Source organism: Oncorhynchus clarkii, chromosome 4, assembly GCF_045791955.1.
Source record: "Oncorhynchus clarkii lewisi isolate Uvic-CL-2024 chromosome 4, UVic_Ocla_1.0, whole genome shotgun sequence".
NCBI lineage: Eukaryota > Metazoa > Chordata > Actinopteri > Salmoniformes > Salmonidae > Oncorhynchus > Oncorhynchus clarkii.
Window position 1 is genome coordinate 18643302 of NC_092150.1, and position 27523 is coordinate 18670824.

The 27523-nt window shown below is 42.0% G+C and overlaps 1 protein-coding gene across 3 annotated transcripts in view; it reads right to left on the minus strand.

The window, feature by feature from the left end:
• Positions 1-9429, minus strand: part of LOC139406550 (single-stranded DNA-binding protein 3-like) — a 134085-nt gene extending 124656 nt beyond the window's left edge. Inside the window, exon 1 of one of the 3 annotated variants that reach the window (XM_071149250.1) lies at positions 9216-9429. In XM_071149250.1, coding sequence (XP_071005351.1) covers positions 9216-9271 — 56 coding nt within the window. In that variant the 5' untranslated portion in view covers positions 9272-9429. The remainder of the gene's footprint in view (positions 1-9215) is intronic. The other 2 variants (XM_071149251.1, XM_071149252.1) reach the window with 2 other exon arrangements.
• Positions 9430-27523: the final 18094 nt, after the last annotated feature.

Consider the following 27523-nt stretch of genomic DNA (forward strand, 5'->3'; position numbering starts at 1 on the left):
CCTTACTGAGGAGCTCAGGTGACTCAACGTGGCACCGTCATAGGATGCCACATTTCGTCAAATTTCTGTCCTGCTAGAGCTGCCCCTGTCAACTATAAGTGCTGTTATTGTAAGGTAGAAACGTCTAGGAGCAACAATGGCTGAGCCGCAAAGTGGGAGGCTACACAAGCTCAGAGAACGGACCCGTGAGTGCTGAAGAGCGTAGCGTGTAAAGATTGTAACCGAGGACAGACAACACTCACTACAGAGTTCCAAACTGCCTCTGGAAGCAACATCAAAGGAACTGTTTGTCGGGAGCTTCTTGAAATGGGTTTCCATGGCCGAGCAGCAGCACACAAGCCTAAGATCACCATGCGCAATGCCAAGCGTCGGCTGGAGCGGTGTAAAGCTCACCACCATTGGACTCTGGAGCAGTGGAAACGCGTTCTCTGGAGTGATTAATCACTCTTCGCCCTCTGGCAATCCGACGGGCGAATCTGGGTTTGGCAGATGCCAGGAGAGCGCTACCTGCCCCAATGTATAGTGTCAACTGTAACGTTTGGTGGAGGAGGAATAATGGTCTGGGGCTGTTTTTCATGGTTTGGATTAGGCCCCTTAGTTCCAGTGAAGGGAAATCTTAACGCTACAGCATACAATGACATTCTAGACCATTCTGTGTTTCCAACTTTGTGGCAACAGTTTGGGGAAGGCCCTTTCTGTTTCAGCATGACAATGTCCTCGTGCACAAAGCGAGGTCCATACAGAGTTGGTTTGTTGAGATCAGTGTGGAAGAACTTGACTGGCCTGCACAGAACCCCGACCTCAATCTCATCAAACACCTTTGGGATGAATTGGAAGGTCCGCTGCGAGCCAGGCCTAATCATCCAACATCAGTGCCAACCTCATAAATGCTTGTGGCTGAATGAAAGCAAGTCCCTTCAGCGATGTTCCAACATCTAGTGGAAAGCCTTCACAGAAGAGTGGAGGCTGTTGTAGCAGCAAAGGGGGGGACAAACTCCATATTAATGCCCATCATTTTGGTATGAGATGTTCGACGAGCAGGTGTCCATGTCACGTAGTGTATCATGTTTCTATAACATTTCTATAATATGGGGGCCAGTGTAATAAACAGCATACACACATGCACTTCATAAGTTTGTCTGTGCTGTGACCAACCCCATTACTGACTTAATGCACGTAGCCTCAATATTTATACTGTCTCACTTGTTTCAAGTGAAGAAACAAAATATGTGCGGATGCATGAATAGCATCCAACAAAAAGCTAAATTAATTGACTGCTAACACCTCTGAATATGAGCATAATTATTCCAAGCAAAGCAGAGGAAATCAGAGGTTCTTTACAAAATAGTGGCGTGTTTTTGCGTACGTGAGTATGTGGTTCTTTGTCTCTCAAAAGGCCAAAACGCAGACGGCAGTACCATCTGTGTCAAATCAAAAACCGTGCATTCAGACCTCAAGAACTAAATACAAATATAGGGGCGTTGAGGGGAGGATGTAAAGAAACAAATTCAAATCAAACGGATGAATCTTCTACAACATGTGTGACAGGGTCAAGCACTACCAACTTTCATGATGAAAAACATATATTTTATTCATCCAATGGAAGGGCCCTGTGACAGCGATGGCCGGTTTCTCAGCACATTTCAAGAGTTGTAATTAACAAACAGGTCATATGAATGTTGGAGCCTCTAATTCAACCCCAGTTAAAATCAAATTAAATCAATGCAGAAAGAGTGAGTGTGAGGTGTAATTAATTCCTCTCGTCACAAGGGCACAGCGTTCTTGTTCTACCTTTTTCCACAGGCATCGGCTGCTTCCTCACGTACACAAGCACTTTCTTGAATGACACCATCCCTCAATCTAGGACTTTCAAAGTTACATGTTTATCGGCGTCTCCATTTCTTCACTGCACATTCCATTTTAAGTGCATGTATTTCCACACAGACACTTAAGTGCAGAACACAACACGGAACACAGCTATAGTCAATGCTGTGTCTTTACATCGCTAAAGACAGTGCCCAAACATTCTTAGAACTAACCCAAGATGGGCTGTAGTCTGTCATTTCCAATGGGAACAAATGTGTCATAGTGGGCCGAACAAGCAAGGTGGCGGGCAGAGCCAAGCACAAGCTAGTGATATCCTTCTGGCGTGTTCTAGAATGCATATTTCTGTTAGGTAAGGCATACCTCTGAAGTGCATGTGTGCAATAACTCAATTCGCCTTTGCACTCCTAAAAAATGACATTTTCTAAAACTTTGGCAAAGGGTCAATTTTACAAAACTTATTCCACTCTTTTCGTAACAGGTTTTAGTTTGGGGAATAGAAACTGCATTGAGATCAAATGTTTCATCGATGAGAAAATTTGTCAGACAAAATTAAATCTCATTCCATCTTCTCCCACTGCCGGCCAGTGGGCTTCCTCTCACCATCATATTTGGTAATGAGTGGAAACACAAAGCAGATGATTCACATGTATACATGTGGTGAAATATCAGTCTCATTGTTTTATCTGTGGTATGCCTCTAGCCAAAATCATGTAAAAGTTACACCCAATATTACCAGAACTATGTTTTTTCTTTCTGCCATGTATTCGTGCTAATGTTGCAGACATGTTTTAAACTACTCAAGCCAATATATTTTGGTTTGATAACAAACATTGGTTAGCTAGCTAGGCATGTTACCTAGCTAGCAACCTGATAACTTGACCACTGACTAGGCTATGCACAAATTTAGATGGCACAGGAAGAACTGAAAAGGAATAGGCTACTCAAAGAGATGCTTCAAAAGGTAGGCTGCATATGCAAGAATGAGGTGTGTATGATTGTGTGTATGTGTGTGAGAGGATGTGTGTGAAGCAGCAGTAAGTGAAACAGTCTTTTTCGGGAGGGAGAGCGTGTAGGCCTGTGTGAGTGAGTGTGTGTGAGAGAGAGAATATGTGTGCAAGTGTTAAACTTCCAGAACATTGATAAGAGGAAGTAGGCCTACTTATATAGCTAGCTGTTTGTTACAATGACTTTTGTGTTGTTTATGGTGAAAATGATATTAAACCATACTGATGAATATAATTGTTTCCATCCCTTACAATCAAACACAGTATGCCTGTAACTCAATTAGGTACTTTTTAACTGGAAAAGTCTTCTTCAGGACCAAATTTGAATTTGTAACTAACTAATGCCACCACCTTGATTAATTATTTTAATCATTTGACAACCCTAATTTTAACATGTTAGTAATTCTGTCAACAAACTCCTAGATTCCTCCAATGCTTTTATTAGCCATTATACCATTTACATCTGTGTTGCACTTTTTATAACTTGAATCTTCTCTACTATTGGTTATATACACTAGACACCTTGACTCTCCAGTCTCCCCTTCGCTCTGCCAAAAATTGGACTACCTGCACAAACAGAGACCATATGGGTTTTTCATTTCAATTTCCAAATGAAGTAGGAGTTAATCTAACAAGCCTTCAGACAACATGGACAGCATCATGACTGACAATAGTGTAAAGAGAGTGAAACAAGCGTTTGTCTTACAGTGCATGGCAGAGTCATTAGTTAGGTGATAATGGCATTGAATCCTCTCTGGCCATCAGCTACTTACCTGACTCACACACAGACACCCAACAAGCATGAAGCAGTGTCTGTCAGAAGGTTCAATGCTTAAACTGATGACAATCAATCAAATAAGTGAATTTTCCTTGTTAGGGAAAATGTGTGGAGTGGTATATACAACAAGACAAAGGACATACGGGACAAGTGTATCTACAGTGCCTTCGGAAAGTATTCAGACTTCTTGACTTTTCAACATTTTGTTACCTTACAATTATAAAATGCATTAAAAATAATAATAATAAATAAACTCTGCAATCTACATGCAATACCCCATAAAACCAATGCAAAAACATTTTAGGCAGTCTTTTCAAACAGCTCTTATACTAAAAGAGCATTATCATAATTTTCACAGTATCATTCCAATCTCATAGTATGTACAGTGCATTCGGAAAGTATTCAGACCCCTGCCCTTTTTCCACATTTTGTTACGTTACAGTCTTATTCTAAGATGTATTAAATACATTTTGTTCCCCATCAATCTACACACTATACCCCCCAGGTTTTTAAAAACATTTGCAAATGTATTAAAAATAAACACACCCTATTCAGACCCTTTGCTATGAGACTCTAAATCGAGCTCAGGTGCATCCTGTTTCCATTAATCATCCTTGAGATGTTTCTACAACTTCATTGGAGTCCACCTGTGGCAAATTCAATTGATTGAATATGATTTGGAAAGGCACACACCTGTCTATATAAGGTCCCACTGTTGACAGTGCATGTCAGAGCAAAAACCAAGCCATGAGGTCGAAGGAATTGTCCGCAGAGCTCCGAGACAGGATTGTGCTGAGGCACAGATCTGGGGAAGTGTACCAAAACATTTCAGCAGCATTGAAGGTCCCCAAGAACACAATGGCCTTCATTATTCTTGATCAGGGAGGTGACCAATAACCTGATGGCCACTCTTGACAGAGCTCTAGAGTTCCTCCTCTGTGGAGATGAGAACCTTCCAGAAGGACAACCATATCTGCAGCACTCCACCAATCAGGCCTTTATTGTAGAGTGGCCAGATGGAAGCCACTCCTCAGTAAAAGGCACATGACAGACCGCTTGGAGTTTGCCAAAAGGCACCTAAAGACTCTCAGACCATGAGAAACAACATTGAACTCTTTGGCCTGAATGCCAGTCGTCACATCTGGAAGAAACCTGGCACTATGAAGCATGGTGGTGAAAGCATCAAGTTGTGCAGATGTTTTTCAGTGGCAGGGACTTGGAGAATAGTCAGGAACGAGGCAATGAATGGAGCAAAGTACAGAGGGAGATCCTCGATGAAAACCTGCTTAGGTTCTTAGGACATCAGACAACCAAGACTTTGCAGGAGTGGCTTCTGGACAAGTCTCTGATATGTCCTTGAGTGGCCCAGCCAGAGCCCGAACTTGACTCCAATCAAACATCTCTGGAGAGACCTGAAAATAGTTCTGCAGCAACGCTCCCCATCCAACCTGACAGAGCTTGAGAGGATCTGCAGAGAACAATGGGAGAAACTCCCCAAATACAGGTGTGCCAAACTTGTAGCGTCAAACCCAAGACTTTATGCTGTAATCGTTGCCAAAGGTGCTTCAACAAAGTACTGAATACTTGTGTAATATTTCAGTGTTTTTTATTTATTTATTTATGACCCATTAAAAATTCTAAACACCTGTTCTTGCTTCGTCATTATGAGGTATTGTGTGTAGATTGATGAGGGGGAAAAAAACAATTGAATCAATTTTAGAATAAGTCTGTAAAGTAACAAAATGTGGAAAAAGTCAAGGGATCTGAATACTTTCCGAAGGCACTGAACAAAAATAAACTCAACAATGAAAGTGTTGGTCCAATGTCTCATGAGCTGAAATAAAAGATCCCAGAAATGTTTCATACACACGAAAAGCTAATATCTCTCAAACTTTGTACACACATTTGTTTACATCCCTGTTCGTAAGCATTTCTCCTTTGCCAAGATAATCCATCCACCTAACATGTGTGGCATATCAAGAAACGAATTAAACAGCATGATCATTACACAGATGCACCTTGTGCTGGGGACAATAAAAGGTATCTAAAATGTGCAGTTTTGTCACAACACAATGCCATAGACGTCTCAAGTTGAGGGAGCATGCAATTGGCATGCTGTCCGCAGGAATGTCCACCAGAGCTGTTGCCAGAGATGTAATAATAATTTCTCTACCATAAGCCGCCACCAACGTCATGTTAGAGAATTTTGTCCCACTGACCTCAAAACCGCAGACCACGTGTAACCACACCAGCCCAAGGGGGGCGCTGAGGAGTATCTGTCTGTAATAAATCCCTTTAGTGGGGGGAAACTAATTCTAATTGTTTTCAATTGACTGATTTCCTAATGTGAATTTTAACGCAGGAAAGCCTACAAGTAATCCTCATCATCATGATCCCCACACAGTCAGCCATAGGATGAAGGCAACTTCGACAAAGCATTCCAGGTTATGCTGGTTGAGAGAATGCCAAGAGCATGCAAAGCTGTCATCAAGGCAAAGGGTGGCTACTTTAAAGAATATAAAATATTATATATATTATTATTATTATTATTATTATTATAATATACAGTGCCTTGCGAAAGTATTCGGCCCCCTTGAACTTTGCGACTTTTTGCCACATTTTATGCTTCAAACATAAAGATATAAAACTGTATTTTTTTGTGAAGAATCAACAACAAGTGGGACACAATCATGAAGTGGAACGACATTCATTGGATATTTCAAACTTTTTTAACAAATCAAAAACTGAAAAATTGGGCGTGCAAAATTATTCAGCCCCTTTACTTTCAGTGCAGCAAACTCTCTCCAGAAGTTCAGTGAGGATCTCTGAATGATCCAATGTTGACCTAAATGACTAATGATGATAAATACAATCCACCTGTGTGTAATCAAGTCTCCGTATAAATGCACCTGCACTGTGATAGTCTCAGAGGTCCGTTAAAAGCGCAGAGAGCATCATGAAGAACAAGGAACACACCAGGCAGGTCCGAGATACTGTTGTGAAGAAGTTTAAAGCCAGATTTGGATACAAAAAGATTTCCCAAGCTTTAAACATCCCAAGGAGCACTGTGCACGCGATAATATTGAAGTGGAAGGAGTATCAGACCACTGCAAATCCACCAAGACCTGGCCGTCCCTCTAAACTTCCAGCTCATACAAGGAGAAGACTGATCAGAGATGCAGCCAAGAGGCCCATGATCACTCTGGATGAACTGCAGCGATCTACAGCTGAGGTGGGAGACTCTGTCCATAGGACAACAATCAGTCGTATATTGCACAAATCTGGCCTTTATGGAAGAGTGGCAAGAAGAAAGCCATTTCTTAAAGATATCCATAAAAAGTGTTGTTTAAAGTTTGCCACAAGCCACCTGGGAGACACACCAAACATGTGGAAGAAGGTGCTCTGGTCAGATGAAACCAAAATTGAACTTTTTGGCAACAATGCAAAACGTTATGTTTGGCGTAAAAGCAACACAGCTGAACACACCATCCCCACTGTCAAACATGGTGGTGGCAGCATCATGGTTTGGGCCTGCTTTTCTTCAGCAGGGACAGGGAAGATGGTTAAAATTGATGGGAAGATGGATGGAGCCAAATACAGGACCATTCTGGAAGAAAACCTGATGCAGTCTGCAAAAGACCTGAGACTGGGACGGAGATTTGTCTTCCAACAAGACAATGATCCAAAACATAAAGCAAAATCTACAATGGAATGGTTCAAAAAGAAACATATCCAGGTGTTAGAATGGCCAAGTCAAAGTCCAGACCTGAATCCAATCGAGAATCTGTGGAAAGAACTGAAAACTGCTGTTCACAAATGCTCTCCATCCAACCTCACTGAGCTCGAGCTGTTTTGCAAGGAGTAATGGGAAAAATGTCAGTCTCTCGACGTGCAAAACTGATAGAGACATACCCCAAGCGACTTACAGCTGTAATCGCAGCAAAAGGTGGCGCTACAAAGTATGAACTTAAGGTGCTGAATAATTTTGCACGCCCAATTTTTCCGTTTTTGATTTGTTAAAAAAGTTTGAAATATCCAATAAATGCCGTTCCACTTCATGATTGTGTCCCACTTGTTGTTGATTCTTCACAAAAAAATACAGTTTTATATCTTTATGTTTGAAGCCTGAAATTTGGCAAAAGGTCGCAAAGTTCAAGGGGGCCGAATACTTTCGCAAGGCACTGTATATATATATTATTTGTTTAACACTTTTTTGGTTACTACATGATTCCATATGTGTTATTTCATAGTTTTGATGCCTTTACTATTATTCTACAATGTAGAAAATAGTAAAATAAAGAAAAACCCTTGAATGAGTAGGTGTGTGGAAACTTGACTGGTACTGTATTTTATTTTTCTCCATGATAAACGTACTGTATTTATTCATGCAGGAGAAAAAAAAGCAAGATGAGATAGCACTGCTATCCAGGTGCCTTGATCGAAGTCTCCACATTATCTTTGTGATCTTGGGACAAGAAACTCGGTTCATAGTTGTGACAGTCATCGTTACATCGTGTGTGAAGGCTAAATATGTAACGAAGTGATGATCATATCAGGATCACAACACAATAGCTTGTGTCGCAAAGAAAGCAACAAAGTACATGAGATGTTGCCTTTATGCAAAGCACTGGTTAAAATCTGTGCCTCCACTTATAATCAAAATCGTTAATTTGACACTTTAAAAGTTATGGCAGTTTCTTTGCCTTCCCCCAAAGAGGATAAAGGCTTAGCTTGTACTACGATATAGCCGTTATTAATATTCAAAGCCTCATCAATTAGACACTTTGATATTTGGACAAATTATTTCAAAAGGATTGAGGTTATTTCGTTTGTAAGTGCTAGTCCAAGGCTTTTCAAACATGTATCAGTTATATATTTACACACATTTTACAGTAACACTCCTCTTAACATTGATGTTAGGCTGCATTGCTTACATATACCACGCTTACAAGTTTACGTAGCTGTAACTAAAGTTTATTTAACAGACAAGTCAGAACGTCCCTTCATTTGCTCAGGTGGGATGTCCAGCACAAATTCTTCATTAACACGAATAGAGTAAGAAGAAATCTATAATAAGACGTCTAGAGAAGATATCTAGTAAACCTACTGTATGGGTCAATTGCATTTTTTAAAATCACTACAAACGCGTCTCAAAACTTTGCACATTCAAACAATATGTGAGTCAGCGTCCATGCTGCATGCAACTGCTTACAGAAAAACAACATACTTAGATTCCATATCTTCTAAAATAGAATGTCATGCACAAAATCGTTTTTCGAAGTAGCAATTATGTTATTTCTTGCAATCGCTGCATGAGCACTATATTTGATATTTAAATTCTAGACAACGATACATTTATAACCCCAAATGAGCAACTATTCGGTTGATTGCGATAATGTTGCGATCATGTTTTAATAAATATCCTCTAAAAGAACGAGAAAGTAAAAAAAAAAAAAAAGTTAGAGACGTACCATCGCGGGAGCAAACAACACTCAGGAGAGCGAGCGAGTAATGTACAGACCTATACATTATGGTAGCTATAGTTTAGAAAGTTAGAGCTTCCTTTTAACCAGGTAAAACTCTTAAATAGTGCATAATTCACTTACTTTTCTCTCGCTTGGCTATCGGAAGGGACGACAGCTCCTTTACCTTTAGCGTACATGCTGGATTCTGTTTTAAGACTTTTACCCCACTCAACACCTGTCAAAGAAAGCAGCCAGCCAAACGTTCTATCTCCATAGCTACCCCTTTAGTGTTTTTCCTTATCCTCCTCCTCCTCCTCCTCCCCCCCCCCCCTCCTCCTTTTTTCACATCTCCAACATTGGCCACAAATCAGGCACAGTTTCTATTGGGGGAACTTGAAACAGACCGATGGTGGATTTTTTTCCCCCTCAACCGCTGTTCGAGAATGCATTCACACTCCCTCCGCTAAAGGACGGTGGGGGCTTCTTAAAGGGGAACGCACACGCTTCTTGTTTACTGACCTCAGAAACGTGTAAGAATTGAGGTAGGAAAAACCGAAGTCTTCCATTTAGGCCAGCATTTCCCAAACTCGCCCATTGGGATCCCAAGGGGGGCACGTTTTGGTTTTTGCCCTATCACTAACTGATGGTTTACATTTCTCAAATCATAAATTCAAAAAGACTACTGGATTGACCAAAGGCTCAAGCCCGTTTTATCCTCACAGCAACATTGGCTTAATTTACTGAGCAGTCCTGGGTAGCTGAGGGGTTGGACAAATACATTTCATGGTAGCTAATTGAATTACACAAATAGCCAAACTGACCATGATGTGAAAGGCTACTGCCTGCGCGAAAACGTATCAAAATAATGAGTCTCCCCAAAATGTAGCAGTTACAGTGTTGTGCTTCGCAACTGAGTCAAGTATGTATTATTATTTTTGAATGAGGACATAAGTTTGCCTGTTGGTGAGGCAAAGTAGATATTTAGTGCGTGCTTAGTGTTGTAGCAGTTGTTGTCATCTTTTGCTTAGTGTTGTAGCAATTCTTTAGCGATTCATAGAATCACATGATGAGGAACCTTGTCTGAGACATAAAAACATTGTAGTCTCCAGACCAAAAGCTAGTTGGAGTGGTGAGCATCAACAGCCAGGGTGTAAACCAGTCGGTTACATTGGTGCCATGACCTGTATCAAAGAGCTGAGGTTGATGATGAGAGGGGTTTAAAGGGGAGTGAATGTAAAGCAGGCAGCTAGTCTGGAGAGTTGTAGCCTTTGCCTGTCGAGTAACCTCCACCTAGAGACCTAAAATGTCAACTGCCCCCGCCCCTCTCTTATTGTCAGTTGTTGCCTCAACTTACTGTCATTGTCAACCTAATGATCGAATTGAATAGCTACGTTCTGCCTCTATCGTTAAGATCCTAAGTGGCTGGGGGTGGAGCTACTCAGGTTCAATTATTTATGGTTTTGATATGGTTAAAAATAACCCTCATAGACCACCACACTGCACCGAGCAACCTTCCTCTGTAGCAAACGTCTTTGTTATACAATGTCAATAGAAACACAATGGATATGTGTAGTGTAGCAACCATTTCAGATATTCTACAGTTGGAAGAAAACATCTATAAATTGCTGTCCAGCAGAGGAATTCCCCCAGCTCCTCCCATTGTGTGTGTGTGGGGGGGGGGGGGGGGGGGGGGGCAAATGATAATTAATCACAGGTTGAATAATTTAATGCTGAGCCATTGGATGCCTTCCCCAGCCCATTTCTCAGCACCTGCCTTAGGAGGTGTGTGTGTGTGTGTGTGTGTGTGTGTGTGTGTGTGTGTGTGTGTGTGTGTGTGTGTGTGTGTGTGTGTGTGTGTGTGTGTGTGTGTGTGTGTGTGTGTGTGTGTGTGTGTTTGGTGCTGGGGCCTCTTTTGGGGCCAGAGACGGGGAGCACAGAGCACATCTCGTAGGGGGCTTGGGCTAATGCACCTAAATGTGCAAAGTATGATTTCAAACATGGATGCAATTGACATTTGGGTACAGGACTCGTGTCCTGACATTCAAACATGGTTAAATGGTTCTGTCTCTAATAAAGACATTGAAGTAAATTATTATAATGTATTTAGATGTGACAGATTACAGAAAGGGGAGGAGTGGCCATATATGTCAAATATAATTTCATGGCATCCGAATCTTTAAATATTTCTGTTCCCAAGGTCATCAAACACACAAATTTGGTTGAAGATGTGTCCATAAACCAGAATACACAGTAATTGTTGCTGGGATTTACCGCCCCCCCTGCTGCCATGGCGGATGCTGTGGGTACTATATCTGAGCGTTTACCACCTTTTCTGTCTTTGGAGTTTGTCATTTTAGACAATTTGAATCTAGATTGGCTATCCCCGGCCTCAAATCAATATAAGAGTATATGCATTGATTTATTCTGACTCGATTGATCTCAAAACCCACACAGCGAAATTTGAAAAACCCTATTAACTCCTCATTGATTGATGTAAATCTTACAAATAACCCCTATAAATATTGTCTAGTGGAAAATTTGCATTTGATCTCAGTGATCATTTTCCCATAGTATATATTAGAGATATGAAACAGCAAAATACTAATCCTTGTTTAATTTATTAAGAAGAGACATTTTAAAATGTTTTCTCCTCAAGGGATTTGACATGTTCTACTCTGCCACTGTCTCCTGTATTCCTGATCCTGAGTTGGCTCTTGAAAATGTATTTTCCATATTTATTCCTCTGGCAGATAAACACGCACCTTTTAAACAATTCAGAGTGAAAGATAGCTCAGAAGAAAACCAAGGGTTAGATCTATCTCAGCGCATTCAGACAAGAAATCAGGCCTGGACCAAAGCAAGGAAAACTGACTCTGTAGTGGACTGGCAACTTTCAGACAATTGAGAAACAGATGTACGATCTCGATTAAGAAAGCTAAATCAAGCTACTTTTTAAGCTCTATCTTTGGCTGCTGGGGATCCTTCTAAATGTTGGAAAACAGTAAATTTTGGAAAACTTTGCTCAGATGCGAAGTGGTAGGCCACACAAGCTCACAGCCCATATCCCAAGATGGCGCAGCAGTAAGACGTGTTTGTTTTTGTCCCATGTAAATATTCATTTTTTTCATTTTTGTGTATACATTTCATTATATTTCAATCTCTTTCTTCCATTTTCGAATTAAACATACCTTCCTGCAACCCGCCTCACCCAATGTGGTACAGATCTGCTATTTTTTAGACCTTATAACTGGAACCTTCATCAGAAGCTAGCCATCAAAAGCTAGCCAGCTAATTAGCTATGAACTATTTAGTCATTGTTAGCGGTCTTTAACTTTAGCTCGGACACCAGCCGCTTTAGCCCGGATAGCCCGGATAATACTTGCCTGTCTGCACAGTGCGAAATCAGCCCTGAGCATATCAGACTGCTTTTTTCCCCACTACATCACCAGATTCTTGCCGCAAGCTCTGGACCATTACACCGGATCTTCACAGCTAGCTAGCTGCTACTGAGTGGCTATTGTGGCTAACGCCCTTGTCCAGAAGCATGCACCAGTTAGCCTCGAGCTAGGCCCATCTCCCGGCTAGCAAACAAAGTACACCAACTACAATACCTCTCTTGCCAATTGGCCTGAACCCTTTGTCAACACGGAGCCCCGCATATCCAACACGACTGGTCTGCTGCTCTGCTGACTTAATTCGGCCGATGTGCTCTCAACCGGCCTCTGAGTCGTGGATGTTGGTCATGATCCATCTGCTAGCCCCGGCCCGCTATCTTCCTGAACGTCGTGTCTCCCACTCAATAACCGACGACCGAACTGCTCCCTGTTTAATCTATTGCTGCTCATTGGACCCTATGATCACTCGGCTACACAGTTGATGCCTACTGGACTGTTCATTAACACGGTACTTCATTTTGTTTATTTGTCGACCCCAGCCTCGAACTCAGGCCCTGTGTGTAGCTAACTGACCCTCTCTGCCCATTCATCGCCATTAACCTGTTGTTGTTGTCTTAGCTGTTTACCCGCTGTTGTCTCACCCGTTGTCTTAGCTCTCCCAATCTACACCTGTGCTTGCTTTATGCCTCTCTCTAAAGTCAATATGCCTTGAATACTGTTGTTTAGGGTAGCTCTCATTGTTTTATTTTACTGCAGAGCCCCTCATCCTGCTCAACATGCCTCAGATAGCCCCCTTGTCCCACTTCCCACACATGCGGAGACTGCACCTAGCTTAACTGTCGCCTCCAGAGATGCAACCTCTCTAATCGTCACTCAATGCCTTGTCTGTACACTATGCCCTGAATCTATCCTACCACGCCCAGAAATCTGCTCCTTTTATTCTCTGTTCCCAAAGCACTAGACGACCAGTTCTTATAGCCTAGAGCCGTACCCTCATCCTACTTCTCCTCTATTCCTCTGGTGATGTAGGGGTTAACCCAGGCCCTGTGTGTCCCTAGGCGCTCTCATTTGTTGACTTCTGCAACTGTAAAAGCCTTGGGTTCATGCATGTTATTATCAGAAGCCTACTCCATATGTTTGCTTTATTCACTGCTTTAGCACACTCCGCCAACCCCGATGTCCTAGCCGTGTCTGAATCCTGGCTTAGGAAGGCCACCAAAAATTCCAATTACAACATTTTCCGTCAAGACAGAACTGCTAAAGGGGTGGAATTGCAGTCTACTGTAGAGAAAGCCTGCAGAGTTCTGTCATACTATCCAGGTCTACGCCCAAACAGGTTGAGCTTCTAATTTAAAAAATCCATCTCTCCAGAAATAAGTCCCTCACTGTTGTCGCTTGTTATAGACCCCCCTCAGCTCCCAGCTGTGCTCTGGACACCATATGTGAATTGATTGCCTCCCATCTATCATCAGAGTTCGTACTGCTAGGTAACCTAAATTGGGATATTCTTAACACCCTGACCATCCTACAATCGAAGCTAGATGCCCTCAATCTCACACAAATTATCAAGGAACCTACCAGGTACAACCCCAAATCCGTAAACATGGGCACCCTCATAGATTTCATCCTGACCAACTTGCCCTCTAAATACACCTCTGCTGATTTCAACCAGGATCTCAGCGATCACTGCCTCATTGCCTGCGTCCGTTATGGGTCCGTGGTCAAACGACCACCCTTCATCACTGTCAAATGCTCCCTAAATCTCTTCAGCGAGCAGACCTTTCGAATCAACCTGGCCCGGGTATCCTGGAAGGATGTTGACCTCATCCCGTCAGTAGAGGATGCCTGGTTTTTCTTTAAAAGTGCTTTCCTCACCATCTTAAATAAGCATGCACCTTTCAAAAAATATAGAACTAAGAACAGATATAGCCCTTGGTTTACTCCAGACTTGACTGCCCTTGAGCAGCACAAAAACACCCTGTGGAATACTGCATTAGCATCGAATAGTCCCCGTGATATGCAACTTTTCTGGAAAGTCAGGAACCAATACACACAGTCAGTAAGGAAAGCAAAGGCTAGCTTGTTCAAACGGAAATTTGCATCCTGCAGCACTAATTCCAAAATGTTTTGGGACACTGTAAAGTCCATGGAGAATAAGAGTACCTCCTCCTAGCAGCCCACTGCACTGAGAATAGGAAACACTGTCACCACTGATAAATCCACAATGATCGAGAATATCAAGAAGCATTTCCCGGCCAACAGCTCTGCACCCCCCGCAGTAGCTGACCCAGCCCCTCCTGCTTCTCCTTCACCCAAATCCCGATAGCTGATGTTCTGAAAGAGCTGCAAAATCTGGATCCCTACAAATCAGCTGGGCTAGACAATCTGGACCAGCTCTTTCTAAAATGATCCGCCGCCATTGTTTCAACCCCTATTACTAGTCTGTTCAACCTCTCTTTCGTATTGTCTGAGATTCCTGAAGATTGGAAAGTGGCCGCAGTCATCCCCCTCTTCAAAGGGGGAGACACTCTAGACCCAAACTGTTACAGACCTATATCTATCCTTCCCAGCCTTTCTAAAGTCTTCGAAAGCCAAGTGAACAAACAGATCACCGACCATTTCGAATCCCACCGTACCTTCTCCGCTATGCAATCTGGTTTCCGAGCTGGTCATGGGTGCACCTCAGCCATGCTCAAGGTCATAAACGATATCATAACCGCAATTGATAAAAGACAGTACTGTGCAACTGTCTTCATCGACCTGGCCAAGGCTTTCGATTCTGTCAATCGCCGTATTCTTATCGGCAGACTCAGCCTTGGTTTCTCAAATGACTGCCTAACCTGGTTCAAAAACTACTTCTCAGATAGAGTTCAGTGTGTCAAATCGGAGGGCCTGTTGTCCAGACTTCTGGCAGTCTCTAGGGGGTGCCACAGGGTTCAATTCTCGGGCCGACTCTCTTCTCTGTATATATCAATGATGTCGTTCTTGCTGCAGGTGATTCTTTGATCCACCTCCACACAGACAACACCATTCTGTACATATCTGGCCCTTCTTTGGACACGGTGTTAACAAACCTCCAAATGAGCTTCAACGCCATACAAAACTCCTTCCGTGGCCTCCAACTGCTCTTAAATGCTAGTAAAACGAAATGCATGCTCTTCAACCGATTGCTGCCCGCACCCACCCGCCCGACTAGCATCACTATTCTGGAAGGTTCTGACTTAGAATATGTGGACAACTATAAATACCTAGGTGTCTGGCTAGAATGTAAACTCTCCATCCAGACTCACATTAAGCATCTCCAATCCAAAGTTAAATCTAGAATCGGCTTCTTTTTCACAACAAAGCATCCTTCACTCATGCTGCCAAACATACCCTCGTAAAACTGACTATCCTACCGATCCATGACTTCGGCGATGTAATTTACAAAATAGCCTCCAACACTCTACTCAACAAATTGGATGCAGACTATCACAGTGCTATCCGTTTTGTCACCAAAGCCCCATATACTACCCACCATTGCGACCTGTATGCGCTCGTTGGCTGGTCCTCGCTACATATTTGTCGCCAAACCCACTGGCTCCAGGTCATCTATAAGTCTTTGTTAGGTAAAGCCACACCTTATCTCAGCTCACTGGTCACCATAGCAACACCCACCTGTAGCACGCGCTCCAGCAGGTATATTTCACTGGTCATCCCCAAAGCCGCCTTTCCTTCCATTTCTCTGCTGCCAATGACTAACGAATTGCAAAAATCACTGAAGTTGGAGACTTATATCTACCTCACTAACTTTAAGCGTCAGCTGTCAGCTCAGCTTACAGATCGCTGCAGCTGTACACATCCCATCTGTAAATAGCCCATCTGTAAATAGCCCATCCAACCACAACCTACCTCATCCCCATATTTGTTTTTGTTTTTCTGCTCTTTTGCACACCAGTATTTTTACTTGCACATCATCATCTGCACATATATCACTCCAGTGTAAATTACTAAATTGTAATTACTTCACCACTATTGGCCTATTTATTGCCTTACCTCCTTACTTCATTTGCACACACTGTATACAGATTTGTCTATTGTGTTATTGACTGTACGTTTGTTTATTCCATGTGTAACTCTGTGTTGTTGTTTTTGGTCGCACTGCTTTGCTTTATCTTGGCCAGGTCGCAGTTGTAAATGAGAACTTGTTCTCAACTGGCCTACCTGGTTAAATTATGGTGAAAATATATATATATTTTTTAAACAGAACGGGACTGCTGAGTACTGAAGTGCATAGTACGTAAAAAATGTCTGTCCTTGGTTATAACACTCACTACTGAATTCCAAACTGAGTTCAAACTGCCTCTGGAAGCAACGTCAGCACAAGAACTGTTCGTCGAGAGCTTCATGAAATGGGTTTCCATGGCCGCACACAAGCCTAAGATCACCATGCACAATGCCAAGCGTCACCTGGAGTGGTGTAAAGCTTGCCGCCATTGGACTCTGGAGCATTGGAAGCCCGTTCTCTGGAGTGATGAATCACAATTCACCATCTGGCAGTCCGACGGATGTATCAGAGTTTGGCGGATGCCAGGAGAGCGCTATCTGTCCCAATGCAAAGTGCCAACTGTAATGTTTGGTGGAGGAGAAATAATGGTCTGGTGCTGTTTTTTTATGGTTCAGGCTAGGTCCCTTAGTTCCAGTGAATGGAAATCTTAACACTACAGCATACAATGACATTCTAGACCATTCTGTGCTTCCAACTTTGTGGCAACAGTTTGGGGAAGGCCCTTTCTGTTTCAGCATGACAATGTCCCCATGCACAAAGCGAGGTCCACACAGAGAAATGGTTTGTCGAGATCGCTGTAGAAGAACTTGACTGGCCTGCACAAAGCCCTGACCTCAACCTCATCTAATACCTTTGGGATGAATTGGAAAGCCGACTGCGAGCCAGGCCTAATTGCCCAACATCAGTGCCGACCTCATAAATGCTCTTGTGGCTGAATGGAAGCAAGTCCTCGCAGCAATGTTCCAACATCTAGTAGAAAGCCTTCCCAGAAGAGTGGAGGCTGTTAAAGCAGCAAAGGGGGGACCAACTCCATATTAATGCCCATGATTTTGGAATGAGATGTTCGACAAGCAGGTGTCCACATACTTGTGGTCATGTGGTGTATATTGTTCTCTTGTGTGCATCAAAATAACTCTGATTATTTTAGCGTATTTACTTTAGATGGAGTCCATATTGATCGTGTCCCTGCTTACAAATATCTGGACATCTGGATAGATGAAAAGCTGTATTTTAAAAAGCATATTGATGAGAAGCTGAAAACAAAAATGGGCTTCTTCTGTAGAAATAGGTCCTGCCTCTCATTAAATAGTAGAAAGCAGAATATTCAGTCGAGGTTCCTATCGGTCCTAGCCTATGGTGACATCATCTATATGAACACAGCTGCCACTTCCTTAAAGCCATTAGATGCACTTTATTATATCACGCTGCGTTTCATTACAGGCAACAATTTTAGTACTCATCACTGAATTCTCTACCAGAAAGTTGGTTGGCCCTCTTTGATGTCACGCATAGTAGGTTGATACTTTGTTATGTTTTCATCTTAGGGATGGCTAACTAGAAATTCCTTTGGCCTCTACTGAGAACCTTATTTGTGGAACAATGTTCTAAATGTTCTTAAATTTGATGTTTTGGTGTCTCTAGACCAATTCATAAAGCTGATTGAGGACCTTTTTACTGTTGAATGTGTTTGTTGTTTTTCTTTCTTCTTGCAATTTGTATTTATATTTTGACGTATGTGTTTTTGTTAATTTCTGTCCTTTATGCCTCATCTGTAAAAGAGACCTTGATCTCGGTATGACTCCCTGATAAAATAAAGGTTAACTAAAATAGAAACAGATCCCAAAACAAGTCAACACAAGGCAGTACTGAAACCTCCTCTCTGGCTCACCACTGACTCAAATGGCACCCTGATCCTTCTCTCTCTTTCACTTTGGAGACTCCTTTTTGTGCTTGTAAAACTACAAACCTGAGGCCTTGAACAGCATATTCAGGCATACTGTCATACATGCTTAAGGTTATATACAGTGCCTTCTGAAAGAATTCATACCACTTGACGTATTCAACATTTTGTTGTGTTACAGCCTGAATTCAAATGGATAAAGAAAATAATCTTACCCATCTACAAACAATACCCCATAATGACAAAGTGAAAACATGTTTTTAGAAATGTTTGCAAATGTATTGAAAATGAAATACAGAAATATAATTTACATTAGTATTCACAACCCTGAGTCAATACTTTCTAGAAGCACCTTTGGTAACGATTACAGCTGTGAGTATTTCTAGGTAAGTCTGGATTGTGCAACATTTGCCCATTATTTTTTTCAAAATTCTTCAAGTTCTGTCAAATTGGTTGTTGATCCTTGCTAGACAACCATTTGCAGGTCTTGCCATAGATTTTAAAGGAGATTTAAGTCAAAACTGTAACTCGGCCACTCAGGAACATTCACTGTCTTCTTGGTAAGCGACTCCAGTGTAGATTTGGCCTTGTGTTTTTGGTTATTGTCCTGCTGAAAGGTGAATTAATCTACCAGTGGCTGGTGGAAAGCAGACTGAACCAGGTTTTCCTCTAGGATTTTATTTTTTTATCCTGAAGAACTCCCCGGTCCTTAACAATTACACGCATACCCATACATGATGCAACCACCACTATGCTTGAAAATATGGAGAGTGGTACTCAGTAATATATTGTATTGGATTTACCCTAAACATAACACTTTGTATTTAGGACAAAACGTTATTTGCAGTATTACTTTAGTGCCTCGTTACAAACAGGATGCATGTTTTGAAATATTTGTATTCTGTACAGACTTCCTTCTATTCACTCTGTCGTTTAGGTTAGTATTGTGGAGTAACTGCAATGTTCCCATCACAGCCATTAAGCTCTGTAACTGTTTTAAAGTCACTATTGGCCTCATGGTGAAATCCCTGAGTGGTTCTTCCTCTCCAGCAACTGAGTTAGGAAGGACGCCTGTATATTTGTATATTTGTTAGGAAGGACGCCTGTATATTGATACACCATCCAAAGTGTAACTAGTAACTTCACCATGCTTAAAGGAATATTCAATGTCTGCTTTTTTATTTTTACACATCTACCAATAGTTGACCTTCTTTGTGAGGTCACCTATTGTGGTTGAATCTGTGTTTGAAATTCACTGCTGAACTGTGTGGGGTACATCGATGAGGTAGTTATTCAAAAATCATGTTAAACACTATTACTGTCCATGCAACTTATTATGTAACTTGTTAAGCAAATTTTTACTCCTGAATTTAACAAAGGGGTTGAATACTTATTCACTCAAGCCATTTCAGCTTCTCATTTTGAAATAATCTATTAACATTTTGAAAAGCATCATTCCAATTTGACATTATGGGGTATTGTGCGTAGGCCAGTGACCAGAAAATCTAAAAGTAATATATTTTAAATTCAGGCTGTAACACAAAAAAATGTGGAAAAAGTCAAGGGGTGTGAATACTTTCTGAAGGCACTGTATTCTATACTTTTAAAAAGATCAGCGTGCATCTGTGGTGACATACCCAAGATTCCCAGGATTCATTTAATCAAGTTCCTGCTCATGTACAACACTTGGGGCAATAGTGCATGTAAAGAATAATTGATTATCATGCTGTTTTGAATGTACTGTTGATGTTTACAACATATGATGACTCCTTGCTGTCCCCAGTCCACCTGGCCGTGCTACTGCTCCAGTTTCAACTGTTCTGCCTGTGATTATTATTATTTGACCATGCTGGTCATTTATGAACATTTGAACATCTTGGCCATGTTCTGTTATAATCTCCACCCGGCACAGCCAGAAGAGGACTGGCCACCCCTCATAGCCTGGTTCCTCTCTAGGTTTCTTCCTAGGTTTTGGCCTTTCTAGGGAGTTTTTCCTAGCCACCGTGCTTTTACACCTGCATTGCTTGCTGTTTGGGGTTTTAGGCTGGGTTTCTGTACAGCACTTTGAGATATCATCTGATGTACGAAGGGCTATATAAATAAATTTGATTTGATTTGATGATAATTGACTGTAAATAGTCAATTCATTGTGGATTCAGCCACGCAAGCACAGTACAGTAGAACCCAGATTGGGATTAATTTTCACTGAATTGACATTCTCTTGCTGATTGGATTAGGAAGTCAGAAGATCTCTTTCACATTATCAGGTGATTTCCCCACAGATGTCTACAGTGTACACTGAGTATACCATACATTACGAACACCTTCCTAATATTGAGTTGTGGCACTTCACTCTAAACATCACCCTGTCCATCCGCTGGCTTCTATGTGAAAGCCATTGGCAGTGTGGGGTCTAGAACAGGAAGCCTGGGAGCTGCTTGGCACACTGTGTGCTGTGGTGCTGGGTGTCACGGTAGCTCCTCCACTCGCTCGCCAAGCGACCGCCTGTTCCTTTAAGAGGCGAGCCGGGCAGGGGAGAGGGACAGAGAGGCAGCTGCAGCAGGGGTAATGCTCTCATGTGTTCTCCTTCTGTGGGAAGTGCCACAGCCCCACCACATCACACACACACACTTGCATACACACATGTACAAAGACATACACACAAGCAGGCACGCATACACACACACACACACACACACACACACACACATGCACACACACGCACACACACACACACACACACCCCTCTCTCACAGCCAGAGGAAGGAGGTTCACGTTGTTGATGACTATATTCCACTGCTGTTTTCCAATCAGTTCACTATAGGAGACTGGAGAAGAAGAGGAGAGGAGAGGAAAGGAGAGATGGGGTTTGTGTTGGAGAGAGAGAATGACACCAGACCAGATGGGCTGCTACTCTGGCTGCTCTTAGAAAACATTGCAGTAATGATGCCAAAAGACCTCTGTTATTTTCTGTGATATCTGGAAGAAAGAATTTCCAGTGTTTTCCATTATGGCTCCCTCCCCTGTGTTAGATGGAGGCCACAAACAGACTTCCAGTGCCATGCAGTGTACATGTGATCCAATGCGTGCTCTAAAGCCAATAACCATTAGACTGTATTCCAGGCTATTCCCCCAATGCTCACGGAAAGCAGACCACAATAGCAGCTCTGAATGTGGCAGCGTTTGTGGCTCTGCCTGTTCCTTTAATAAGCTTTGTGCTGCTGAGATGCGCAGGCGCACGTAAGCCAGACCTGAACGACCATGGCTTACCGCAGTCAGAGCCTGATAAGGGCGCTGGTAAAACATGTAACACGACAGGCACAGAGGCATGGTGAATTGCATTGTTGGCATAAAGGCAACCAGCATACAAAATGCCTCTGTAGAACCCACAAGATGTGAACGGTGCCAAGATTCCTCATTCTTTCTCTCTCTGCACCCCCCTCTTTTTCTCCATCCCTCCCTACCTCTTTCTCTGTTTCTGCCCCTCTCTCTTCCAAAGCATGCACATGAACACACTTTCCAGCACGCGTGGCCACACAAACGGTGCATACATTCCCCACCACCATGGCTGTCTCTACTGCTCTCCCACACGCCCTGGACACTGCTTCCAGTATAGAGCGCTATGACCTCCGAGTGCCCGGAGGGGGATGTGTGTGTGTGTGTGTGTGTTTGTGTGTGTGTGCATGCGTGTGAGGGGGAAGGGATTCAGGATTTTACCAGACGGGTAATGGGGGTTGTCACACCACAGAGTCAAGGATCTCTTGTCTGTTAAGGCGTCTGCATGCTTCCCAGCCTAAACAGTTTGGAACAGTTTGTGCATAAATTATGATTCTTTTTTATATTCGACAAGGTTTTTTTGGGCTGTTGTTTTTGGGCTGTTGTTTTTGGGCTGTTGTTTTTGGCTGTTGTTTTTGGGCTGTTGTTTTTGGCTGTTTGTGCAAACAAACATATTGAGGCAAGCCGAAGTCGGTAACCGAAGTCTACACCCTTTCGTTGGTGAATGGTCAACAGGGATTCTTACATTTGACATCTAACGAAGGTGCTGTATTTCTCAAGTGAGAAATCATTCAATGACAACAAACACTTAATTGACCAATGTTGATCGGTACCTGAACTTCGCTTGCCTCGAGGAAAAAAATGTGTGTGCACCAACAGCCCAAAAAACCTTGCCGAAGACCAAAACGAACAAAAACGTCACTAAATGTCATCATAATATACGCACAAAATGTTTGTAATGGTTGCGTATAGGAAGCATGCAGACACCTTTACTGTCCTATACTGATCACTGGTATTGTATTGTCATTCTGCCTCTACCATTTATCATCACTGCTCACCAGTATATACTGTAACACATCCATCCCATACAAACAGTCAGGGGTCATCCCCAATCAAGATATTATATTCATGGTACACTATGTGTAATGTAATAAATGTGTAAAACACATTTTGGGAACTTTTGAATGGTAGCCTATATTTTTACACATAAACACATTGGGGAAAAAATATTTTGAAAATACATGTTTGTAGTGACGACAATGGAGGAAGAAAAAAAACATGAATTTCACGTGATCTTATGTGAAGTTAATGTGATAACGTGACAACATGTAAGCAACGTGATAAAATGAAACTGCAGTTGTGAAAACGTGATCACATGTGAAGTGTTCCAAAAATACGTGTTTTCACATGATTTCATATGTGACATTTCAGGGGAAATCAAGTGATTTTCCAAATGTGAAATCATTTGATTTTTCTGTATGTGTGTTCTCAGGGGAAATCAAGTGATTTTTCTGTATGTGTGTTCTCAGGGGAAATCATGTGATTTTTCTGTATGTGTGTTCTCAGGGGAAATCATGTGATTTTTCTGTATGTGTGTTCTCAGGGGAAATCAAGTGATCTTTCTGTAGGGGTGTTTTCAGGGGAAATCATGTGATTTTTCTGTAGGGGTGTTTTCAGGGGAAATCATGTGATTTTTCTGTACGGGTGTTTTCAGGGGAAATCAAGTGATTTTTCTGTACGGGTGTTTTCAGGGGAAATCAAGTGATTTTTCTATAGGGGTATTCTCAGGGGAAATCGTGTGATTTTTCTGTACAGGTGTTGTCACGCCCTGGTCTTTATATTTTGTGTTTTCTTTATTATTTTGGTCAGGCCAGGGTGTGACATGGGTTTATTTATGTGGTGTGTTTTGTCTTGGGGTTTTCGTAGGTATTGGGATTGTGGTTTAGTGGGGTTCTCTAGCTAAGTCTATGGCTGTCTGAATTGGTTCTCAATCAGAGGCAGGTGATTATCGTTGTCTCTGATTGGGAACCATATTTAGGCAGACATATTCTTTGAGTGTTTCGTGGGTGATTGTTCCTGTCTTTGTGTTTGTTGTCACCAGATAGGCTGTATAGGTTTTCACGTTCCGGTTGTTGTTTTTGTATTGTTCGTTTTTCCTTCTTCATTAAACATGTTTCAAGAATACCACGCTGCATTTTGGTCCGACTCTCTTTCACCCGAAGAAAACCGTAACAGGTGTTCTAAGGGGAAATCATGTGATTTTTCTATAGGAGTATTCTCAGGGGAAATCATGTGATTTTTCTGTACGGTTGTTCTCGGGGGGAAATCATTACATTTTTCTGTACGGTTGTTCTCGGGGGGAAATCATTACATTTTTCTGTAGGGGTGTTTTCAGGGGAAATCAAGTGATTTTTTCTGTAGGGGTGTTTTCAGGGGAAATCAAGTGATTTTTTCTGTAGGGGTGTTTTCAGGGGAAATCAAGTGATTTTTCTGTAGGGGTGTTTTCAGGGGAAATCAAGTGATTTTTTTCTATAGGGGTATTCTCAGGGGAAATCATGTACGGGTGTTCTCGGGAAATCAAGTGATTTTTCTATAGGGGTGTTTTCAGGGGAAATCAAGTGATTTTTCTATAGGGGTGTTTTCAGGGAAAATCGTGTGATTTTTCTGTATGGGTGTTCTCAGCTGCTGTTTGGTTGTCAGCTGCTTGTACTGGAGTAACCTGACTAAAGAGTGTGTGATGCAAAGCGGGGGTCACCAAAGAAACAGTATAAAAGGCTATAAGGAAACAAGCAACATTGTGATCCAGCCTGAGCTCTGATAGGACTAATGCTCTAAAGTAAACAACAGTTCTACAAACACCTAGACACCGGATGAGCTTTGTGATCCAGACTGTGGAGACATATACAGTATATCCATGCAAGACGCTAGTCTTATCCTTGAATTCTATTTTTGGACTTTATTTTATAATTTTTTAACACACTGTTAAAAAATTATAAAATAAAGTCCAAAAATAGAATTCAAGGATAAGACTAGCGTCTTGCATGGATATACTGTATATGTGCTCGGTGCTCCAATGACAAAAACACCTTCTGTATCTAGACTAGTTACTCTGTAGGAAACAACCTCTCATATGAACCTATTCCTCTTACACTCACATTCATAACATATAAATCAGGGAGGTTAAAGCAGGGGTACAGGAAGAATCTCTTGTATCGTTGTGTGGATGTGAAAAGTAAAAATGAAAGCTGAGATAACACCATGGGAAGCCTGGGGACCAGCAGCATTGGGCCCCACGCTGTGTTGGAGGCTTCACAAGATGCTCTACTGTATTTTTTTGCTCTGTGTGAATGCATCCTGGTATGTGCCAGTAAGGTAGTCAATGCTCCAGCATCAGTGGAACTGGCACAAACTAAAAATGGGTATTTGAGGAAGCGAGGGAATAAGAAGAGATTTTAGGGTTTCACGTCTGACTGTGTGTGTGTGCACACATGTAAGTGTGTGTGTGTGCATGTGTACATGTGTGTGTGCACAAGTGTGTGCGTGCATGCTAGTGTGTGCGCATGCGCGTGGGTGTGTTGTGTAGAGGAGGGCGGTGGGGGGGTGGAAGCCTTGTGGAAAATAGTTTGATGTGACCTACATAACCACATGGCTGCTCATTAGCATACGCGCATAATTCTAAGGCAGATCATAAACAGTGACTTGTGTCACAGAGATGGGCAAGAAGAAGCTAGCGGTGAATAAGAAGGCTATTTACATTATTTGCATTGTTCCTTTTTCTTGCCTTTAACTGTCTCACCTCCAGGCCAGATGGCACAGTTAAGTGATAATGCCAGAGAAGCTGGTGTTTGGAGGAAATCCACCAAACACCAGTTGAGGGCATTATCACTTTTATTAAACAGGTTACCAACGTATTCAAATATTGATTGACATACTTTCATTAAAACGTTATTTTGATGAATGTATTCATACTATTTCAACCTTACACAATATATAGTCCCAACACAGATGTAGGGATGCTAACCAAGCCGGCAGGTCGTTCCTTCTAGCGGTTCAGTTACCAGAGATGCGACCCAGTCGTTCAGTCTTTTTGTTCTGTGTCTATGGACGCAACCCAGTGTTCCATTGCCATCCTGGCTGGCAACGTTCTTATCCCTTGCTTGCTAACTAGCCAACTACGGCTAACTTACAGTCACGTCAAACGGTGCAGGTAGAATAATAGCAAAGGAGCTGCATTTGCATTTGTTTAAGTTGTTTTCTAGTGACATTTATTTGGATACATCCATAACAATGAGCTAATGAGGTGCGATTTCGCCTGGCATAGAAAATGTGCTCACTCGTCAGGACAGAGAAGAGGAGCCAACAACAGAGATAACACAATCACTTCAAATGGAAGCTGGAAAGACTGCAAACTAGCTGTACTTAGTTTCGTTTGACCTTTTTTCAATTGATATTTCTTTGTATATATCCATAAAAATGATGCCAGCTGATTCATGATTTAGACTGGCTGAAAATCGCTGCCTGCCTGTCTGTATGTCTCGTCCCGACTCCCGACACGTTCATTACTATGGGACAGCTGGGGATCGAATTTGAATATTGAAACAATGTTGCAAATGTCGGAAAGACAGACAGCAAGGTTTATACAAATCTCCGCTGTTGAAAACTAAATGTTAGTCTTAAAGAAATGTGAGATAATGTCTAGATGCTTTTTATAGTGGAGATCAAGTTTATAAATAGCCTGGCTGGGCTGATGAGACAGTGGATTGCACAGTCAGATTGAACAGAGTAAATAGTAATTTTAACATCATACATTTAGCCGGTGGTAGCTTAGATACTATATAGATACTAGATAATAGATACTGGCTGGAATGCACTTTTAACCAATCCGCATTCAGGATTAGACCCACCCGTTGTATAAACTCAAATAAACCTCAACAGCTCATAGTGACACACTGAATGGACAAGTGAACCTGACTGATTGGGGATCTCTCCATTTTGGGGAATTGCATGAAAGAAATGTACATAATGACAGTAATATTATAATGGTGGAGGTCGCTAACCCCTTTACACTCGAGGTGATAACAAGTCTGTATACTTTAGTGTCAGTGCTGAAGATCAAATCTAACATGTCAATTTAGACCACATAAACATAGCACTTAAAATGTATCTTAGACACTTTAGACACACCAAAAAAGAAAGAAGGGGAAAATGAACACCTTGATGGCCATATACTTCAAAACATAAAGTGGAATGGGGGGAATCTCTGTTTAACAATAGTGAGTCACATGATCCTTTACAACTTTCAATTCCTATACCTTGTAAATACCACAGATCCAAATACCACAAATACCACAGATCCACAGGACACATGGATAGATATTTGAACCTTGCCAGTGTTCCCAGCCCCCTGACCGTGGAGGCTGTGTGCTGTTGTTTATATGTTCGCCTGGCTCTCTGTGGCTGGAGTTTGCAGCAGTCATCCCCAGGACAGCTATTAATCACAGGCTGAAATGATAGATGTTCTGCACACTAGCAATGCCATCTATTTTGCCTAAGTACAAACAGTAGATGTGGCATGCATATTTATCAGCAGTCGTGGCTCAAGGAGCACACACACAGCAAGCACACACACAAACCTATTCTTCACCTCTGCCTTCAAAAAGCATCAGCACCACAATGGCGCAGTGTTTAGAATGAAATATAACAATTACTATGTAAGGGTGCATTTTATTTTACCTTTATTTAACTAGGCAAGTCAGTTAAGAACAAATTCTTATTTTCAATGATGGCCTAAGAACAGTGGATTAACTGCCTGTTCAGGGGCAGAACGACA